Here is a 17,880-nt window from a genome sequence, read left to right on the forward strand (position 1 = left end):
ACTACCCTTTTGTTTTGATTTTTATTTATTATCACATGTATTGGTATACAGTGAAAAGTATTGTTCTTGCACGCTATACAGACAAAGCATACCATTCATTGAGTACATAGGGGAAAAGGAAACGAGACAGTGCAGAATGTAATGATAGTCATAGTTAGGGTATTGAGAAAGATCAGCTTAATATAAGGTAGCTCCATTCAAAAGTCTGATGGCAGCAGGGAAGGAGCTGCTTTCGAATCCTCATTTTACCAATCATGACCCAATTGTTTCTGTCCTTAAACCACTTTTTATTCCAAACTGACATTAAAGTTCCTATTCCATGAGCCACAATTGTGTTAATCAGCCTATTGTGTGGTAGTTTGTCAAACACTTTCTTCAGATTGGCATGGTGGCACAGTGGTTAGCACTGCTGCCTCACGTGGGATCCAGGTTCGATTCCTGGCTTGGGTTGCTGTCTGTGTGGAGTTTGCACATTCTCCTCATGTCTGCGTGGGTTTCCTCCAGTTTCCTCCCACATTCTGAAAGACGTGCTGGTTAGGGTGCGTTGGCTATGCTACATTCTCCCTCAGTGTACCCGAACAGGCACCCGAGTGTGGCGACCAGGGGACTTTCACAGTAACTTCATTGCAGTGTTAATGTAAGCCTTATGACATTAATAAATAAACTTTTTTTTAAAAAATCCATGCAAACAACATCTGTTTGACAGCCTTCCTCAACCTTCTCTGTTATTTCATGCCAATTTGCTTTATATTAATTAACTAAAAATGGCCTTGGGTTAATCGATTTTATTGATGTGTTTTTCAGCCGACCTTCCAGGAGTGAAAAACCATCTGAAAAATAGTTCCAGTGCAAAGTGACATAACTGCATAGAATCATAGAAACCCTACAGTGCAGAAAGAGGCCATTCAGCCTATCGAATCTGCACCGACCACAATCCCACCCAGGCCCCACCCCCATATCCGTACAAATTTGCCTGCTAATCCACGCATCTCAGGACTCTAAGGGGCAAAGTTTTACCATGGCCAATCAACCTAACCCACACATCTTTGGACTGTGGGAGGAAATTGGAGCACCCGGAGGAAACCCACACAGACACGAGGAGAATGTGCAAACTCCACATAGATGGTGACCCAAACCAGGAATCGAACCCGGGTCCATGGAGCTGTGAAGCAGCAGTGCTGACCACTGTGCTACCGTGCTGCATCTATAACATGAACAATCTAATCCTCTCCGCCCTACGTCTGCTCGTTTGATCGTGGCATCAGACACTGCCAACTGACCAACTATCCCCATTTTTCCAATAAGGCTGCTTGGTTGAAGCAGCCTTATTGGAAAAATTCCTAATTGGAACAACAGACCCATCAAGCCTCTTGTTCTCAGTGAACACTTCATTGCCTACCTCCAGCCACTAGGTGGCACAGTATCCATTATGCCTTGTCCACCAGTAGATGGTAATAGAGTTATTTGATCTAAGTTTTAAACATATTGAGGGGAATAGATAAGTTACATAGAGAGAACGTTGCCACAGTGGTTAGCACTGCTGCCTCAGAGCATCAGGGACCCAGGTCGATTCCCAGCCTCGGGTCACTGCCTGTGTGGAGTTTGCACATTCTCCCCCATCTGCGTCGGTTTCCTCCGAGTGCTCCAGATTCCTCCTACAGTTAAGTTGTGTGGATTAAGTGGACTGGCTAAATTGCTCCTAGTGTCAGGGAGACTAGCAGGGTAAATATGTGGGGTTATGGGATAGGGTCTGTGCGGGATTATTGTCTGTGCAAACTTGATGGGCTGAATGGTCTCCTTGTGCACTGTAGGGATTCTATGAATATTAGTGTATCACTGGCAAAACCATCCAAAAAATGGTTGGCACAGAGGTTAGCACTGCTGCCTCACGGTGCCAGAGACCTGGGTTCAATTCTGGTCTCAGTTGACTGTGGGGAGTATGCACATTTTCCCTGTGTCTGTGTGGGTTTCCTCCGTGTGCTCCAGTTTCCTCCCAAAGATGTGGTTAGGTGGATTGACCTTGATAAAATTGCCCCTTAGTATCGGGGCAACTTTTTAGGGTAAATATGCGGGGTTATGGGGATAGGGCCTGGGTGGGATTGCTGTCACTGCAGGCTCGATGGGCCGAATGGCCTCCTTCTGCACTGCATGGATTCTACGACTCAGAACTGCCCCCTGAAATAGCCTAGCAAACCACTCAGTGCAAGGGCAGTTAAGAACGGGCAACAAAGGCAAGCTTTGCAATTGATGCCACATCTCAAAGAGCAGCAAACAAAAGTAACTAAAGCCCATCAATCTCAGGTTTAAAATTAACAATTGCAGAAGAGGGTTGTAAACCTCTACCATTATTTGTGCGGTGAAATTTTAATATTTGATTCATTCTTAAACAAAACCCTGTACCATTAGACTCCCCAATCAGCAGTAATTCACAGTTAAACGTGTTTTGGAGCCTGTTGTTTTACAGGCAGCCTTCCAACAAAGGCTAATGGGAATCACCATTCAGTACCACGTCTGTACATTCATCAGTTCATCACATTGTGTTACCTTCAAAAATTCACTGGACGCTTTGAGGGAGCCGCTGACTGCAGAAGGTGCTCTCGAAACATTTCACTAACAGTTGCATCAAAGACATTTCATAGAATCCCACAGTATAGAGGAGGTTATTGGGCCCATCAAATCTACACTGACTTTCTGACAGAGTATCTTAGCCAGGTCCTCCCCGCCGCCTTCTCTCTGCAAACCCACACATTTCCTATGGCCAATCCCATCTAACCTATGCATTTTGGAAGGCATTGGCCTAGTGGTATTATCACTCGATGACTAATCCAGAAACTCAGCTAATGTTCTGGGGACCTGGGTTCGAATCCCACCAGGGCAGATTGTGGAAATTGAATTCAATAAAAAAAAATCTGGAATTAAGAATCTACTTATGAACATTGATGAAACCGTTGTCAATTGTCATAAAAACACATCTGGTTCACTAATGTTCTTTAGGGAAGGAAATCTGCCATCCTTCCCTGGTCTGGCCTACATGTGAATCCAGAGGCAAAGCAATGCGGTTGACTCTCAACTGCCCTCTGAGCAAAGGCAACTAAGAATGGGCAATAAATGCTGGCCAGCCAGTGAAGCAGATGTCCAATGAATGAATAATGAATAATAAATTTTAGGACACTAAGGGGCAATTTAGCATGGCCAGTCAGTCAATCTAACCCACATATCTTTCAGCTGTGGAAAGAAACTGGAGCACTCAGATGAAGCCACTGCAGACGTAGAATCACAGAATCCCTACAGTGCAGCAGGAGGCCATTTGGCCCATTGAGTCTGCACTGACCACTGTCTCACCCAGGCCCTATCTCCATAACTCCACATATTCACCCTCCTAGTCCCCTGACACTTGGGTCAATTTAAGAACATAAGAACATAAGAACATAAGAAATAGGAGCAGGAGTAGGCCATCTAGCCCTTCGAGCCTGCCCCGCCATTCAATAAGATCATGGCTGATCTGTTGTGGCTCAGTTCCACTTTCCCGCCCTCTCCCCATAACCCTTAATCCCCTCTCTTATCAAGAACCCATCAACCCGCTTCTTAAAAATATTTAGCCAGTCAACCTAACCTGCATATCTTTGAACTGTGGGAGGGAACAAAGTACCCGGAGGAAAGCCACGTAGACAAGGGTAGAATGTGCAACCTCTATACAGTGACCCTAGGCCAGACGCGAACCCAGGTCCCTGGCGCTGCGAGGCTGCGCTGCTAACCACTGTGCCACCGTGACGGGGGTGGGAAGGGGGATCACTGAAATGAGCGACTGTTAGAACAAACATTTCACAATTCTGCGTGGCACCAGATACATCTGTAACGTAAGAATGTGAAAAACAACAAACGCAATGACGCAATCGTGTAACTATTGTGTCCTTTTGATCGCATCAATATTTGAGAATCTTGTGCAAGTTTACAGAGTATCAAACAGGGTGACCCAGCTTTATGGTTTGACTTGTTTATTCTTACAACCTATTAAAAATGTACAGTTCATCAGTAGCATTTGTACGGCGGAATTGCCACTGAAACATCTGCTTGGACACTTATCATACACTACCATACATTGAGGCTTTAAATGTGAGATGCTTTTCGTCCGCCTATACAGACAGCAAATAAAAATCTCAACACTTTTGTCACACTGCTTCCGTCCCAAGTCTCTCTCTCTCTTTCTTTGCTCCCCCACCTCTGACGGACATTACTTCACAGTGTTCTGAACACTCCTGCCAGCCTTTGTTTTCCACGTTTGAAAAACGGTTTACAACAGAAGGAAACAAGGCTAAAATTAATGTGGAAAAGGAGTTTAAAAAAAAAATCACCGTTAGATACAAATACGTATCGCGGTGATGAAAACCTTGTGTGGAGAAAGGCAGTAGTGAACTGAATGCACAATGTCGTTTTAGCTGTCTTCTGATCTGAATGGGTCAGTTTTGCAACGCACACGTTTTATACACAAGTTTTAAGTTATATTTTTTTTAAAAAAATGAAAAGTTAATACAATGAGCATCAACTCAAAAGGAAGAATTCATATGTGTACTTGCAACGCCAGGCCTCCCATCCACTGCTGGTCTCTCGAGCTGCACGCAGACCGTTCTGAAACATACAGCACACCCAACATGAAAGACTTCAACAGCCACACCCTTCACTCCAAGAGCACCTGATGCAAATAGTGTCATCTGGCCACGGGAGCCCACAAGCCACATTTGGATCACAGTTGCAGATTAAGTCAAATGATGCAGTGGCTCTTATAGCATCTTCCGAGCGACATAATTCAAAATGCCACCTTGCTTGTAAAAGGTGATTTCCATTTCATTGTCAAACCTGGCCACCGCTTTGAATGTCTTCCCCGTGCTTGTCTGCAAGATAACACATGGAAATCTCAGGTTACACACTGGGACAAACAATTGTTCAGTTTTCACTAAGACACAGGCTAAAAACTGAGAATGCTGGAATCTGAAACATAAACAGAAAATGCTGGGTCATCCAGACTCGAGACGTTGGCTCTATTCTCTCTCCACCGATGTTGTCAGATCAGATTGATGATAGATAGAATCCCTACAGTGCAGAAGGAGGCCACTTGGCCCATCAAGCCTGCACTGACCACAATCCCAGCTGGGTCCTATCCCCATAACCCCACATATTTACCCTTTGAATCCCCTTGACACTAAGGGGCAATTTAGCATGGGCAATCTATCTAACTAGCACATCTTTCGGTCTGTGGGAGGAAACCCACGCAGACATGGGGAGTACATGCAGATTCCACACAGATTTTGCAGCAGGTTCAGTTTTCTATTTCAAACTTTTTGCATTTGAAACTCTAAAAATGCTAGAAAAGACTCTGACAGCAAGTGTGGAGACAGAAAGACAGTCAGGTGGGTAAACTGTAATGTTGCTCCTGTTTTTCTCCCTCCACAGATACTGCCCGACTTGCTGAACGTTTGCAGCATTTTCTGGATTTCTCTCCTATTTCCAGCATCCGCAGTCTTTGGTTTCAGAGTCTGAACCGTGCTGGTAGAAGGTAATCTATATATTAAATTCAGGACAGAAAGCAGCAGCAGATTATCAAGCACCAAGCAGTCCCAATCACAACGTTCTCAGGAAGCCACAGACAGGCTGATGTCGCCTGCAGTTATGCCTACTGTTGGCACCCATCCCCTGCCATCCTTCCCCAACCTCACTCCCAAAGTGGCACAGTGGCTTGTACTGCTGCCCCACAGCACCAGGGACCCAGGTTCAATTTCAGCCTGTGTGTGCAGTTTGCACATTCTCCCCGTGTCTGCATGGGTTTCCTCCCAGAGTATAAAAATGTGCAAGTTAGATGGATTGGCTGCAGTACATTGCCCCTTAGTGTCAGGGTAAATGCGGGATTGTTGTTGGTACAGGCTCAATGGGTCAAATGGCCTCTTTCTGCACTACTGTGATTCTGTGGTGTGCACACTGCAGTTTCAGACCCAGTGGGACTCAGGGGGCAAAAAAAGAAACATCATGAAATTCTGGGTGAGCAACTTATCCTTCTTCCCTGAATTGAGGGAGAGGGGTGCTGGGCCTGAGCTAGAGCAAAAGTAAATCCAACATATCAAGGGCAGGGTAGATGGCATCAAACTTGTGACTAACAGATTGCAGGAGGATGGGGCAAGTAAGGAAGATGGAGAAATCTGTAACGACACAAGTATTTTTCTAAATGTAGCACAGGTCATTGAAGAGAACACATTCCCTTGTGAATAAGGGGGCTGGGCATTTCATGTTTCAGCTGTTGAGTTGACAAGGTGTAAGAGTTATGAGTGGTCATTTTAGAAAACGCCTTTCATAGTAACTTATAGTCTGAGCAGCAGGGTCCCGTGCTGCACTGTGCCACTCTGCCCCTGCTAGTCGTTGCTTTATAAAGCATTTGCTCACTGTCAACTTTAGAGGGGTGACTAAAAAGGAAAAGCTGTGATGTAGTTTGCAGCTGTTGCTTGCTCACAAATCACAAGAATAAATCCCCCTGAATGGCAGGTGAGCTCATGTCTGTTTCTCAGCTGGCTGACACAACACAACAATCAGGTCACATAAATCCCAAACTGCATGCGATGTGGCACTGTGTCCCTGCCATCCTTCCATCTGTGCTCACTCAGCTGATGTGAACTGTCACACTGGGGCCTAAGGAAGGAAACTAAATGGGGAAAGATTCTTGCTCCAGTGAGGGGGGTGCACAGCATGAGAACTTTGAGGCTCAGCCATGATGCTCCAGAACAATCTATCCAGGCTCACATGTTAAGGATGTAAGAATCATAGAATCCCTACTGCACAGAAGAGGCCACTCAGCCCATCAAGTCTGCACCAACTTCTCGACAGAGTATCCCTCCCAGGCCCTTTCCCCTGTCCCACACATTTACTGTGGCCAATCTACTTAACCTGCACACCTTTGTGGCACAATAGTTAGTACCTCTGTCTTACACCACAAGGGACTGGGGTCGATTCCCCCCTTGGGTCACTTTCTGTGCAGTTTGCAGACTTTCTCCGTGGTCTGCATGGGTTTCCTCCAGGTGGTCTGGTTTCCTCCTCCAGTCTGAAAGTCATGCTGGTTAGGTGCACTGGAAAAGATAAATTTTCCCCCAGTGTACCCGAACAGGCGCTGGAGTGAGGCGAGTTCGTGGAATTTCACAGTAACTTCCTTGCAGCGTTAATGTAAGATGACTTGTAACACTAATAAACAAACTTTAAACTTTAAAAAAACTAAGGGGCGATTTAGCATGGCCAATCCACCGAACCTACACCTCTTGGAATGTGGGACTGGGTCCCTGGTGCTGTGAGGCAGCAGTGCTAACACTGTGCCACTGTGGTGCCCTAACAACGGTAAAGAGAAAAGACAGTTTCCATCTCCCATGAGCTTGTTGGAAGTTGACCAAATGAAGTGTCTTAACTATCCAACACAGACTTGATGGGCCAAATGGCCTCCTTCTGCACTGTAGGGATTCTCTGATTCTATGCGGTGATAGAAAAGTCATGCATGATTCAGGCAGACGACATGAGGAGGAATGTATATCCCTTGAAAACCTTCCGTCAATACCATCCGCAGCATCCGCACAAGCAAAACAAAGCTGCAATAAACTATACGAGCATAATACACAAAGGATTTGATATCCGTACCGTTACACTGACTGCTATTCCGGGGCACAGTTCTTTAGGGATTATTATTGTATAACGCTCCTTTCCAGTCAGTCCTAACTTGTCTACGTTGTCCTCTGGAAGGAACTGGAGGGGAATAATGCCCATACCAATCAAGTGGTTCTTGTGCATCTTCTCGTAACTCTCTGCTAGAATGGCTTTGACACCCTGAAATACAGGAGCACAATAATTGGCACTGGCAATTTGTTTCAATCCGGGATGGTTCTTATATGCAGACAGAATCAGGTTTTACCAGTAAATAAGGTCCTTTGGCAGCCCAGTCCCTCGAGCTACCCAAGCCGTATCTTTTCCCAGCTAAAATAATCAGTGGAAAGCCTTCCCTCTGGTACCGTTCGGCTGCATCAAACACATCGAGCTGTAAGGAAAATATTATTACTTGTTTGATCATACAAATCTTGAGTATTGATGATGAAAAACATTGTTGAAAGTTTTAGTCTTGCGCTCCTCAGGGCTGCGTGGCAGCACAGTGGTCAGCACTGCTGCCTCACAGCTCCTGGGACCCGGGTTCGACTGCCACCTCAGGTCACTGTCTGTGCGGAGTCAACACGTTCTCCCCATGTCTGTATGGGTTTTCTCCGGGTGCTCCGGTTTCCTCTCTCACTCCAAAGATGTGCAGGTTAGGTGGACCGGCCATGCTAAATTGCCCCTTAGTGGCCCTAGACGTTCAGGTGAGAGGGATTAGTGAGATAATTGTGCAAGGCCACGGGGATAGGTAGCCTGGGTAAGATGCTCTGTCGGAGAGTTGGTGCAGAGTCAATGGGCGAAATGGCAGCCTTCTGCACTGTAGGGATTCTATGAATTCCTAAAAATACAGATGTCAGGGAAATTTATACTGTACTTGATTGGATGGCAAGTGGGCTCTGACTGGTAGAGGAATTGCCATGGAGAATGCACCAGTTGATTGACAGTTAACTGCAGTTTGTTTTCCTGCAAACTGTCCCAATGATGCAAGATGGAAAGCTTAGATAAGTTGTTTCTTTTTTCAGCAGGACTTATATTTCTATTTCAAAGTTCCAAAGACGCTGAATACTTACTGTTTGCCCAGACGGGATATGTATTGTTTTAGGTGCAGTTTTGCCAATAAATTTATTCAGGAGCCTGATGTTGGCGAAGGTCCCTCGGGTCATCACAGCATCATTCCCTCTTCGTGCTCCGTAAGAGTTAAACTCACGGGGCGTGAGGCTAAGTTTAAGAGAAGAATTCACACATAGTTAATATATCATTGTTTCAATTCGGGTTATTGGTTTGAATGAACTAGTACTGCGAGGCAGTTGAGTCGAAGAAATCACCATTGACCCAAAGGTAGCTTCAGATAAGAAATAGAAAGGAAGAGTAGTAATTCACGCTCCCCACTGGCAGGGCTGCTCAGAGACCCAGGGGAAGCGCACACACAGGACTAGTGATTTTCCATTCATCAGATTCCAGATACAGACCTGCTCTGTGAGTGCACAATCTCTCACAATAATTCATAGAATCCTACAGTCCGAAAGGAGGTCATTTGGCCCATCGAATCTGCACTGGCCACAACCCCACCGAGATCCTATTCTGATAACCCCATGCATTTACCCTAGCTAGTCCCCCCCGACACGAAGGGGGAATTTAACATGGCCAATCTACCTAACCCTCACATCTTTGGACTGTGGGAGGAAACCGGAGCACCCGGAGGAAACCCACGCAGGCACGGGAGAGAATGTGCAAATTCCATACAGACGGTGACCCAAGCCAGGAATTGAACCCGGATCCTTGGCGCTGTGAGGCTGCAGTGCTAACCACCATGCTGCCCCTTGGTTTGAGGAACTGAATGGCACTCTCTTATTTCTACATTTCCCAAAATGTGTAACTGGCTAATAGCTAAACATTGATGGAATGAATTGGTGTCTTGCCATTCTGTGATCTTTTATAAAAGAAATGATCCAATTAATTTAGCTTTTCTTTAGTTGTCAGAGAAGCTCACGTGCTTCTGATTAGGACGCTTGAAAAAAACTATGGGGTTTTAAAGTATCATGCTTGCAAATCAATAATTCAACAGTTAAAATGAAAATACTTTCCATGACTTAAAATAAAAGCCACTTACCCTTTGCAGGTGAGGTATCTGGCAGCAGCGCTGTTACGGGCTATACTGCCTGCGGGGGAGATGTGGTCAGTGGTAATAGAATCTCCCAGGTGTAGCAAGACATGAGCATTTTCAATGGACTGCGGACAGCTCGGTTCTTTGGTCTTTGGATAGAAAGGAGAGGGTTTAAATTCACGTGCATCTACACTGAAGGTTTAGATTATAAGTCATAAGAGCAGAGGTAGATCATTCAGCCCATCGAGTCGCTCTATCCATTTGATGAGATCACGACTGATCTGATACAAGCCCAACTCCACTTTCCTGCCTTATCCCCATAACCCTTGATTCCCTTACTGATTAAAAATCTGTCTATCTCAGCTTTGTACATACTTAACAACCCAGCCTCTACAACCCTCTGCGGGACAGAGTTCCACAGCTTCACTCCCCTCAGAGCAGAAATTCCTCCTCAGCGCTGTTTTAAATGTGCAACCCCCTTACTCTGAGATGATACCCTTTGGTCCTTGACTCTCCCACAAGGGGAAGCAACCTCTCAGCATCTAACCTGTCAAACCCTCCGAGAATCTGATCTGTCTCAATAAGATCATCTCTCATTCTTCTAAACTCCAGTGAGTACAGTCCCAAACCTACTCAACCTCTCCTCATGAGAAAATCTCTCCAAACCTGGGATCACCCTAGTGTACATTATGTGAACTGCCGCCTATGCCAGTATATGCCAATAAATGCCAGCCTAGCCAGCAAAGCCTACTCACAAGTGAAGCAAATTTAAAATATTATTTCCTGTAGACTGTTCAGTATTACAGATGTGGATTAACATGTACAAAAACAGGGAATGCTGCACAGCACCCATGGAGAGGGAACAGAGCCGTTGTTTCAAAGCAGAGCTGGTCTAGCTAGCTCATTTTTAAATAAGTTTTATTTATTAGTGTCACAAGTAGGCTTGCATTAACACTGCAATGAAGTTACTGTGAAAATCACCTAGTTGCCACATTCCAGCACCTATTCAGGAACACTGAGGGAAAATTTAGCATGGCCAATATACCTAATCAGCGCGTCTTTCAGACTGTGGGAGGAAACTGGAGCACCCGGAGGAAACCCACACAGACAGGGGCAGAATGTGACATACAGTGACCCAAGGCCAGGAATTGAACCTGGGTACCTGGCACTGTGAAGCAGCAGTGCTAACTACTGTGCCATCGTGCTGCCCAGCAAGACTTCTTTAATTTTACACCGGCATTCCCTTTAAAATAAAAGGCTTCATCAAAATTTGGAGCACTGAAACTTAACTGACACAGTACAACCGCATTTCATTCTTTATGGATGTTCTCAGACAGAGAAATGGTCCTGCCCATCAACCTACATCTTCCAATGTTCCCAAACAGAGAGATACTGAAACACTGACCCCTGCCCTTGATCTGTCACCACTTAACCATCCCTGATTTTCCACTATTTAGTTACAAGCAAGGACCTAGCAGCTGTTCCACTTTCTGCAGGATTTTACATTAGAAATGGTAACAGGATGGATTAAAAAAATTTTAAAAAGCACGAGGGTCAAAAGAATACAAAGAACAGTGATTTCTGTAGCTACTGCTGGCACTTGCATCTCATTTCCAGCAGCATTACGACATGTCGAAAACACAAAACACATAGCCTACTGAGAATAAACTTCAAATTGTTAATGGATGTAAACACTTGGATTCAAGTTACGTGCACCAAAATACAAGAATAAACTCAAATACCCTGCAATGGAATCTGTAAACATTAAAAAAAGTTCAGTTTGAAATATAGTTGATTTAAAAACCAGTAGACACCCAGAATACTTAATACAGCAAATGGATGGGAGTTCTTTGAAGAGCGTTGATGAGGGTAGTGCTGTTGATGTGGTATATATGGACTCCCAAAAAGCATTTGACACAGTGCTACACAACAGACTAGTGAGAAAAGGGGCAGGAAAGGGGCGGGACGGAGGGGAAGGGGAGGGGGGGGAAGGATGGAGGGAAAGCGGGGGGGAAGGGGGGTTAAGGATGGAGGGAAAGGGGGGGGGAAGGGGGGTTAAGGATGGAGGGAAAGGGGAGGCAGGGGGGGTTAAGGACAGAGGGAAAGGGGAGGGAGGGGGAGCACGGAGGGAAAGGGGAGGGGGAGGACGGAGGAGGAAGTGCAAGAAAGAAAGGAACCAGCTTATAAACAAGGACATGGCAGCAAACAAATGAATCGAACCGAGCATAGAACTATAATTACTTACAAATTTATCAAAAAATGAAGGACATCTGATGTAAGTTGATTTTGAATCCCAGGGGTACAGAAGCGACTCTGGAGCATCCAAGGCATTCCAGCGATTATTTCCTTTCTAAGAAAAAGTAATGGGAATTTCTTTTGACTACAACTCAGAGTTTCAGATTGTTTTAAATTACAAATCAGTTCCTCGTGTTTTTCCTCAAGTCCAAGCATAACACATGGTCACATTCTGGGCAAGAGTTCCTCATTCAGCCATTCACTTTTCAAATGAGTAAATTTAGTTAAATTTAGAAAATTAGCCACCGCCCAGCTGGTGAGCAGATGCTGAGGGAAATCGTTCAGAAATTCAATCCTCAGAGCCACCTAGTGACCCGAGACCAAAATTACACTAGGACAGTCAACACCAGAGATTTGAATGGGAAACAATGATAGAACTATATAATGGAAATAGCAGACAAGTGTGACAAGTAAATTATGATAAAAGGAAGAATGGTCTGTGCACAGGATCCACATCCCTTGTGCAACACGTGAGCTAGACAAAGATGAATCCTTGCCTGTAGGGTTTAAACTGATTACTGTTAGCTGACAGACCCCATTTGGAATACTGTGAGCAATTCTGGGCCTCATATCTAAGGAAGGATGTCCTGGCCCAGGAGAGAGTCCAGAGGAGGATCATCAGAATAATCCCAAGAATGAAAGGCTTGACGTATGAGAAGCAGTTGAGGCCTCTGGGTCTGTACTTGGAGTTTAGCAGGATGACGGCGGGGGAGTCTCATTGCAACTTACAAAATATTGAAAAGGCCTGGATAAAATGGACGTGGGGAAGATGTTTCCATTTGTAGGAGAGACAAGGGGACAGCCTCAGAGTAAAGGGACGGCCCTTTAGAACTGAGATAAGGAGGAATTTCTTCAGCCAGAGGGTGGTGAATCTGTGGAATTCATTGCCACAGAGGAGAACAGGTCATTGAATGTATTTAAGACAGGGATAGATAGGTTCTTGATTGGTAAGGGGATCAAAGATTATGGGGAAAAGGTGGTAGAATGGGTTTTGAGAAACTGATCAGCCATGTTCGAAAGTTGGAGCAGACTCAATGGGCCAAATGGCCCAATTCTGCTCCTATATTTTATGGTCTAATGTATCCACAGATTGCCTCCCTGCCCTATAATAGAGGTCCTTCTAACGAGTCGCTCTCAGAGTTTGGAACTGATAAACGGATCAAGTGATTCTATTTAATTACAATCAATCAATGGAACTGTTCCAGTCAACATTTAATCCTCGGTTGTATGTTCATGGAGATGGAAAAATCTTTTTAAATCCAACGTTGTTAAGAAAAATATAGTTTATACATTTATTTTGTCCTGTGTTTTCTTCTAAAGATGCTTGGAGCATGAGTGTGCACAAAACACAGCAGGCAGCATATAGCCCTAAGGGCTTTGCAGTGCATCAGATGACCTTGCAGAGTAAGGAGGTTTTTTTAAAGTTTATGGGATGTGGGTGCCGCTGGCTGGGGAAGTAAGTCTGACAACACCAGGTTTAAGTCCAACCAATTTATTTGATAGTAAACTCACAAGCTTTTGAGGGTCCCCTCTTCGTCAGGTGAATGAAGAGTTTGGGCCTCAAACAGAGCATATAAAGCACAGACAGTTTACAGATTGCTGATTAGAATGCGAATCTTTACATCCAATCTGCTACTCAAGTGGCTAACAATGTGAGTGGAAGGAGCATTGAGCACAAGTTAAAGAGATGTGTATTGTCTCCAGACAGTACAGTAAGTGAGGTTTTGCAAACCCAGATGAGGTGCCAATCAAAAGGGTTGCCTTGTCCTGGATGGTGTCAAGCTTCTTGAGTGTTGTTGGAGCTGCACCCATCCAGGCAAGTGGGGAGTATTCCATCACACTCCTTACATGTGCCTTGTGGATGGTGGACAGGCTTTGGGGAGTCAGGAGGTGAGTTACCTGGTACAGAATTTATTGCCTCTGACCTGCTCTTGTATCTACAGCATTTATATGGCTGGACCAGTTCAGTTTCTGGTGAATGGTAACCCTCAGGATGTTGACAGTAGGGGATTCAGCGATGGTAACTGCCATTGAATGTTAAGGGGAGGTTGTTAGGTTCTATTTGAATGGAGATGGTCATTTCTTGGACCCTTCTGTGGCACCAATGTTCCTCGATTCAGAAACTGCAAATCATAGAATCCCTACAGTGCAGGAGAAGGCCATTCAGCCCATCGAGTCTGCACCGACCACTATCGCAACCAGTCCCTAGCCCTATAACCCTTTGCATTTAGATGACCTAGTCCCCCTGGCACTAAGGGGCAATTTACCATGGCCAACCCACCCACACATCTCTGGACTGAAACCGAGCACCTAGAAGAAATCCACACAGACACGGGGAGAAAGTGCAAACTCCACACAGACAGTGACCCAAGGCCGGAAATTGAACGTGGGTTCCTGGCGCTGTCAGGCAGCAGTGCTAACCACTGTACTGCCCATGGATGATGGGGGTTCTCTGTTTAACCCTTGAAACTCATTACGTTTACCTGGGGAAAGAGATAGGCTCAGCTTTCCTGATCCCTAGTTAACTAACTCTCACTGAACCCAAGGAGAATACCTGGCACTCAACTCAAACTACAGAATTAACAAATCTCTTGGGATTTGTGGCCTGGTTTGCCGTGTTGTCACCAACCTCTACTTTCTCTCGCAGCTCTTTGAACATGGACGGGATCACTTGTTGTTCTTCCACCTGCTGAATCTCTTCCCTGCTTGGCCAAATATCACGAAGGTAGATTTCTCTCCCACTGGAGTTTACACCTAGAAAAGTGCAGCGAAATATTAAAATCACTCTTATTTTCAAATTAAATGAATTAACCCAATAGACAAAGATGTGCTGACAGATCAAAAAACTCACCTAAAGGCTCTTTTTCAAAGTCTATGTTGACTGTTCCAGCAATGGCGTAGGCGACCACCAATGGAGGAGAGGCGAGGTAGTTGGCACGGACACAGTCACAGAGGCGGCCCTCAAAGTTCTTATTTCCAGAGAGAACTCCACATGCAACAAGGTCACCCTGTAGCACAGAGACAGAGAGAGAGTGGGGAGAGGGGCAGTGAAGATCAGGAGGAAAAAAGGGCAACGAGGGTGGGGGAAAAGAGCAACAAGGGGGGAAGAGGGGGAGACAGGGGGATGGAAAGTAGGGAAAGAAAGAGAGAGCGAGAAATGCAGTTAAAAATAATAAAAATTAATGAAAGCAGGAATTGAGAGCTGGGAACAGCACAATGGACCCAAATTGAAATTTACAAGTGAACAGCTTTCCAGAGTTTCACATTCTACGCAATGGTGATGTAACCTCAAAGTTCATAGAATGCCCACAGTGCAGGAGGCCATTCAGCCCATTGACTCTGGACCAACCACAATCCCACCCAGGCTCTGTTCCCATAATCCCAAGCACTTACCCTGCTAATTCTCCTGATACCAATTTAGCATGGCTAATCTACCTAACCCGCATATCTTTGGATTGCGGGAGGAAACCTGAGTACCCGGAGGAAACCCACATAGACACGAGGAGAATGTGCAGACTCCGCACAGACAGTGACCCAAGCCGGGAATTGAACCCGGGTCCCTGGCGCTGTGAGGCAACAGTGCTAACCACTGTGCCACCAATGATATAACTATACTTTAACTGAGACAGAAAACGTCACTGCAAAGTGATTAAATCTGAAAAATATGGAGAATTATTTGAGACATGCTTCCCCCACCCCTAGTCGGTTCCAAATCTCTTCCATTATAACATTCATTTTGTCCATGCTTTAAGCGACATCTGAAACATGTTTGACAGCACACGCATGTCTCCAGGTATCCTCATTGGCGCTATGACATTTACAAAGCAAACAGCCGATTTTACCTGTTGGATCCCAGCAACGACAGACTCTGGCAAAGGAGTTGTGTTCCCAACGCAGGTTGCACAGCCGTAGCCAATAACCTCAAACCTATCGCAAATAGATAGGCAAGTTACTAATTTTAGCCCAGACTTTACATTTACCATTGTAGAAGCATCAGTAATCATGCCACTTGTATATATGCCAGAACAGAGGGGTGGCTTATTCACGTAGGTTGCTGGTGTCATTGTCTAATATAAGTCCAGTGAGTTACATGCATCTGATTTTTAGATACGCTGTTAATTTGCACAAAAGAATGTGCTTTCCTGGACTGAGTCCACTCATAAGACTTGCACAAAACTCAAGGCTTAATCCTTATTCTCAAAGATAGCCATTCAATCACCAAGCTCTCCACACACAAACTAGAAACAGCTCCAACACTTGTACGGCTAATGAACTCATGTCTCACTCACTGCAATTGAATGCATGTTTGCAATTCGGAAAAGGCCAAGAAGCTCTGGGTTTGGCCAGCGAGGGACACAGCTTCTGTCACTCACCACAATTCATCAACAGATGGATTAGGGGCAGGGGTAGGCCACTCGGCCCCTCCAGCCCAGTCCATCGTTCAATAAAATCATGGCCTGATTGCATTGTAACCTCAAGTCCACAGCCCTACTTGTTACCCCTAAATAGGGGAAGTAAATTTACTCCAGAGCACATCACAAATATGTGAGAAGTTGGCTTCATTGAATCTACAATGCAGGAGGCTGCTATTTGGTCCATCGAGTCTGCACCGACAACAACTGCACCTAGGTCCCATCCCCATAACCCCATGTATTTAGTCCTAATCTCCCTAACACTATGGGCAATTTAGCATGGCCAATCAACTTAACTCACACATCTTTAGACTGTGGAAGGAAGCCCAAAGGAAATCATAGTTACGGGGAGAACGTGCAAATTCCACATAGACGGTCATCCAAGGCCAGAGCTGAACCTGGATCCCTCTCACTTTTAACAGAGGAGACCTGATAGAGGTCTACATAATTAGGAGAGGTATAGACAGGGTGGATAATCAGGCTTTTATAAGGGATGTCAATTACAAGGTGAGACGGGGAAAATTTAAGGGAGATGTGCGGGGGAAGTTTTTCATGCAGTGCGGAGGGTGCCTGGAACATGCTGCCAGAGGTGGTGGTGGAAGCAGGCACATTAGCAACATTTAAGAGACATCTGGATGGATAGATGAATAGGGAAAGAATAGAGGGATATGGACCGAGTAAGGGCAGGTTTTTTTTTAAAGTTTAATTAGGGCATCTCGATCGGCACAGGCTTGGAGGGCCGAAGGTCATGTTCCCGTGCTGTACTTTGTTCTTTGAAATTTTTTTGCAGTCACCTTAACTTCATTTCTGAATAGGATTCCGCTGACATTGAGCAACTGAAAGCACCTACCCGAGACTGTGCAGATAAGGCAGTACACCGCTGGCATTCAAGTAATAGGTCACCATCCCACTCCCAGGGGACAAGCTGGTTTTGATGTAGGGTTTGACAGACAGGCCTGCTTCAATGGCCTTTTTAGCCAGTAAACCTGGTGGAAATAATTAGAATGGCGGCAATGAACCTCTATGAGTTTCTAATGGGATTAGAGTAAGGATTGTCAATTGTAAGTTCAAAAAATAGTTGCACTTATTTAGCACCTTTCCCAACCTCTCGAGATTTACAACCGATTGAAAGCTTTTGAAAGCACAGTCACAGCTGCAACATAGACAGCCTGCCAGTCAAATAATGCACAGCAAACTCTCAAAAACAGCAACACAATTTATCACAGTCTGCAGCAATGTTAGGAATAAATATTGGCCAGGACAGGGTGGAGATCTACCTCACTCTTCCTCGCTACAGGATCTTTTACATCCACCCAAGAAGGGGAATAAAAATCAGAAAATGGTAGAACTTAAAGGGTTTCTTTCTCACAGGTGTGGACAGAGTGTGTCAAGTATTTCCAGCAT

At 45.1% G+C, this 17,880-nt stretch overlaps 1 protein-coding gene across 1 annotated transcript in view; it reads right to left on the minus strand.

Moving 5' to 3' along the window:
* Positions 1-3,591: 3,591 nt before the first annotated feature.
* Positions 3,592-17,880, minus strand: part of ireb2 (iron-responsive element binding protein 2) — a 55,736-nt gene continuing 41,447 nt past the window's right edge. Inside the window, exons 13-22 of the mRNA XM_080216139.1 lie at positions 17,327-17,462; positions 15,907-15,991; positions 14,916-15,072; positions 14,694-14,818; positions 12,015-12,119; positions 9,776-9,918; positions 8,736-8,883; positions 7,934-8,056; positions 7,663-7,848; positions 3,592-4,889 (exon numbers count right to left, since the gene is read on the minus strand). Coding sequence (XP_080072265.1) covers positions 4,779-4,889; positions 7,663-7,848; positions 7,934-8,056; positions 8,736-8,883; positions 9,776-9,918; positions 12,015-12,119; positions 14,694-14,818; positions 14,916-15,072; positions 15,907-15,991; positions 17,327-17,462 — 1,319 coding nt within the window. The 3' untranslated portion in view covers positions 3,592-4,778. The remainder of the gene's footprint in view (positions 4,890-7,662; positions 7,849-7,933; positions 8,057-8,735; positions 8,884-9,775; positions 9,919-12,014; positions 12,120-14,693; positions 14,819-14,915; positions 15,073-15,906; positions 15,992-17,326; positions 17,463-17,880) is intronic.

This window comes from Carcharhinus amblyrhynchos, chromosome 32 (genome assembly GCF_965287045.1).
Source record: "Carcharhinus amblyrhynchos chromosome 32, sCarAmb.v2.hapA, whole genome shotgun sequence".
Taxonomy (NCBI): Eukaryota; Metazoa; Chordata; class Chondrichthyes; order Carcharhiniformes; family Carcharhinidae; genus Carcharhinus; species Carcharhinus amblyrhynchos.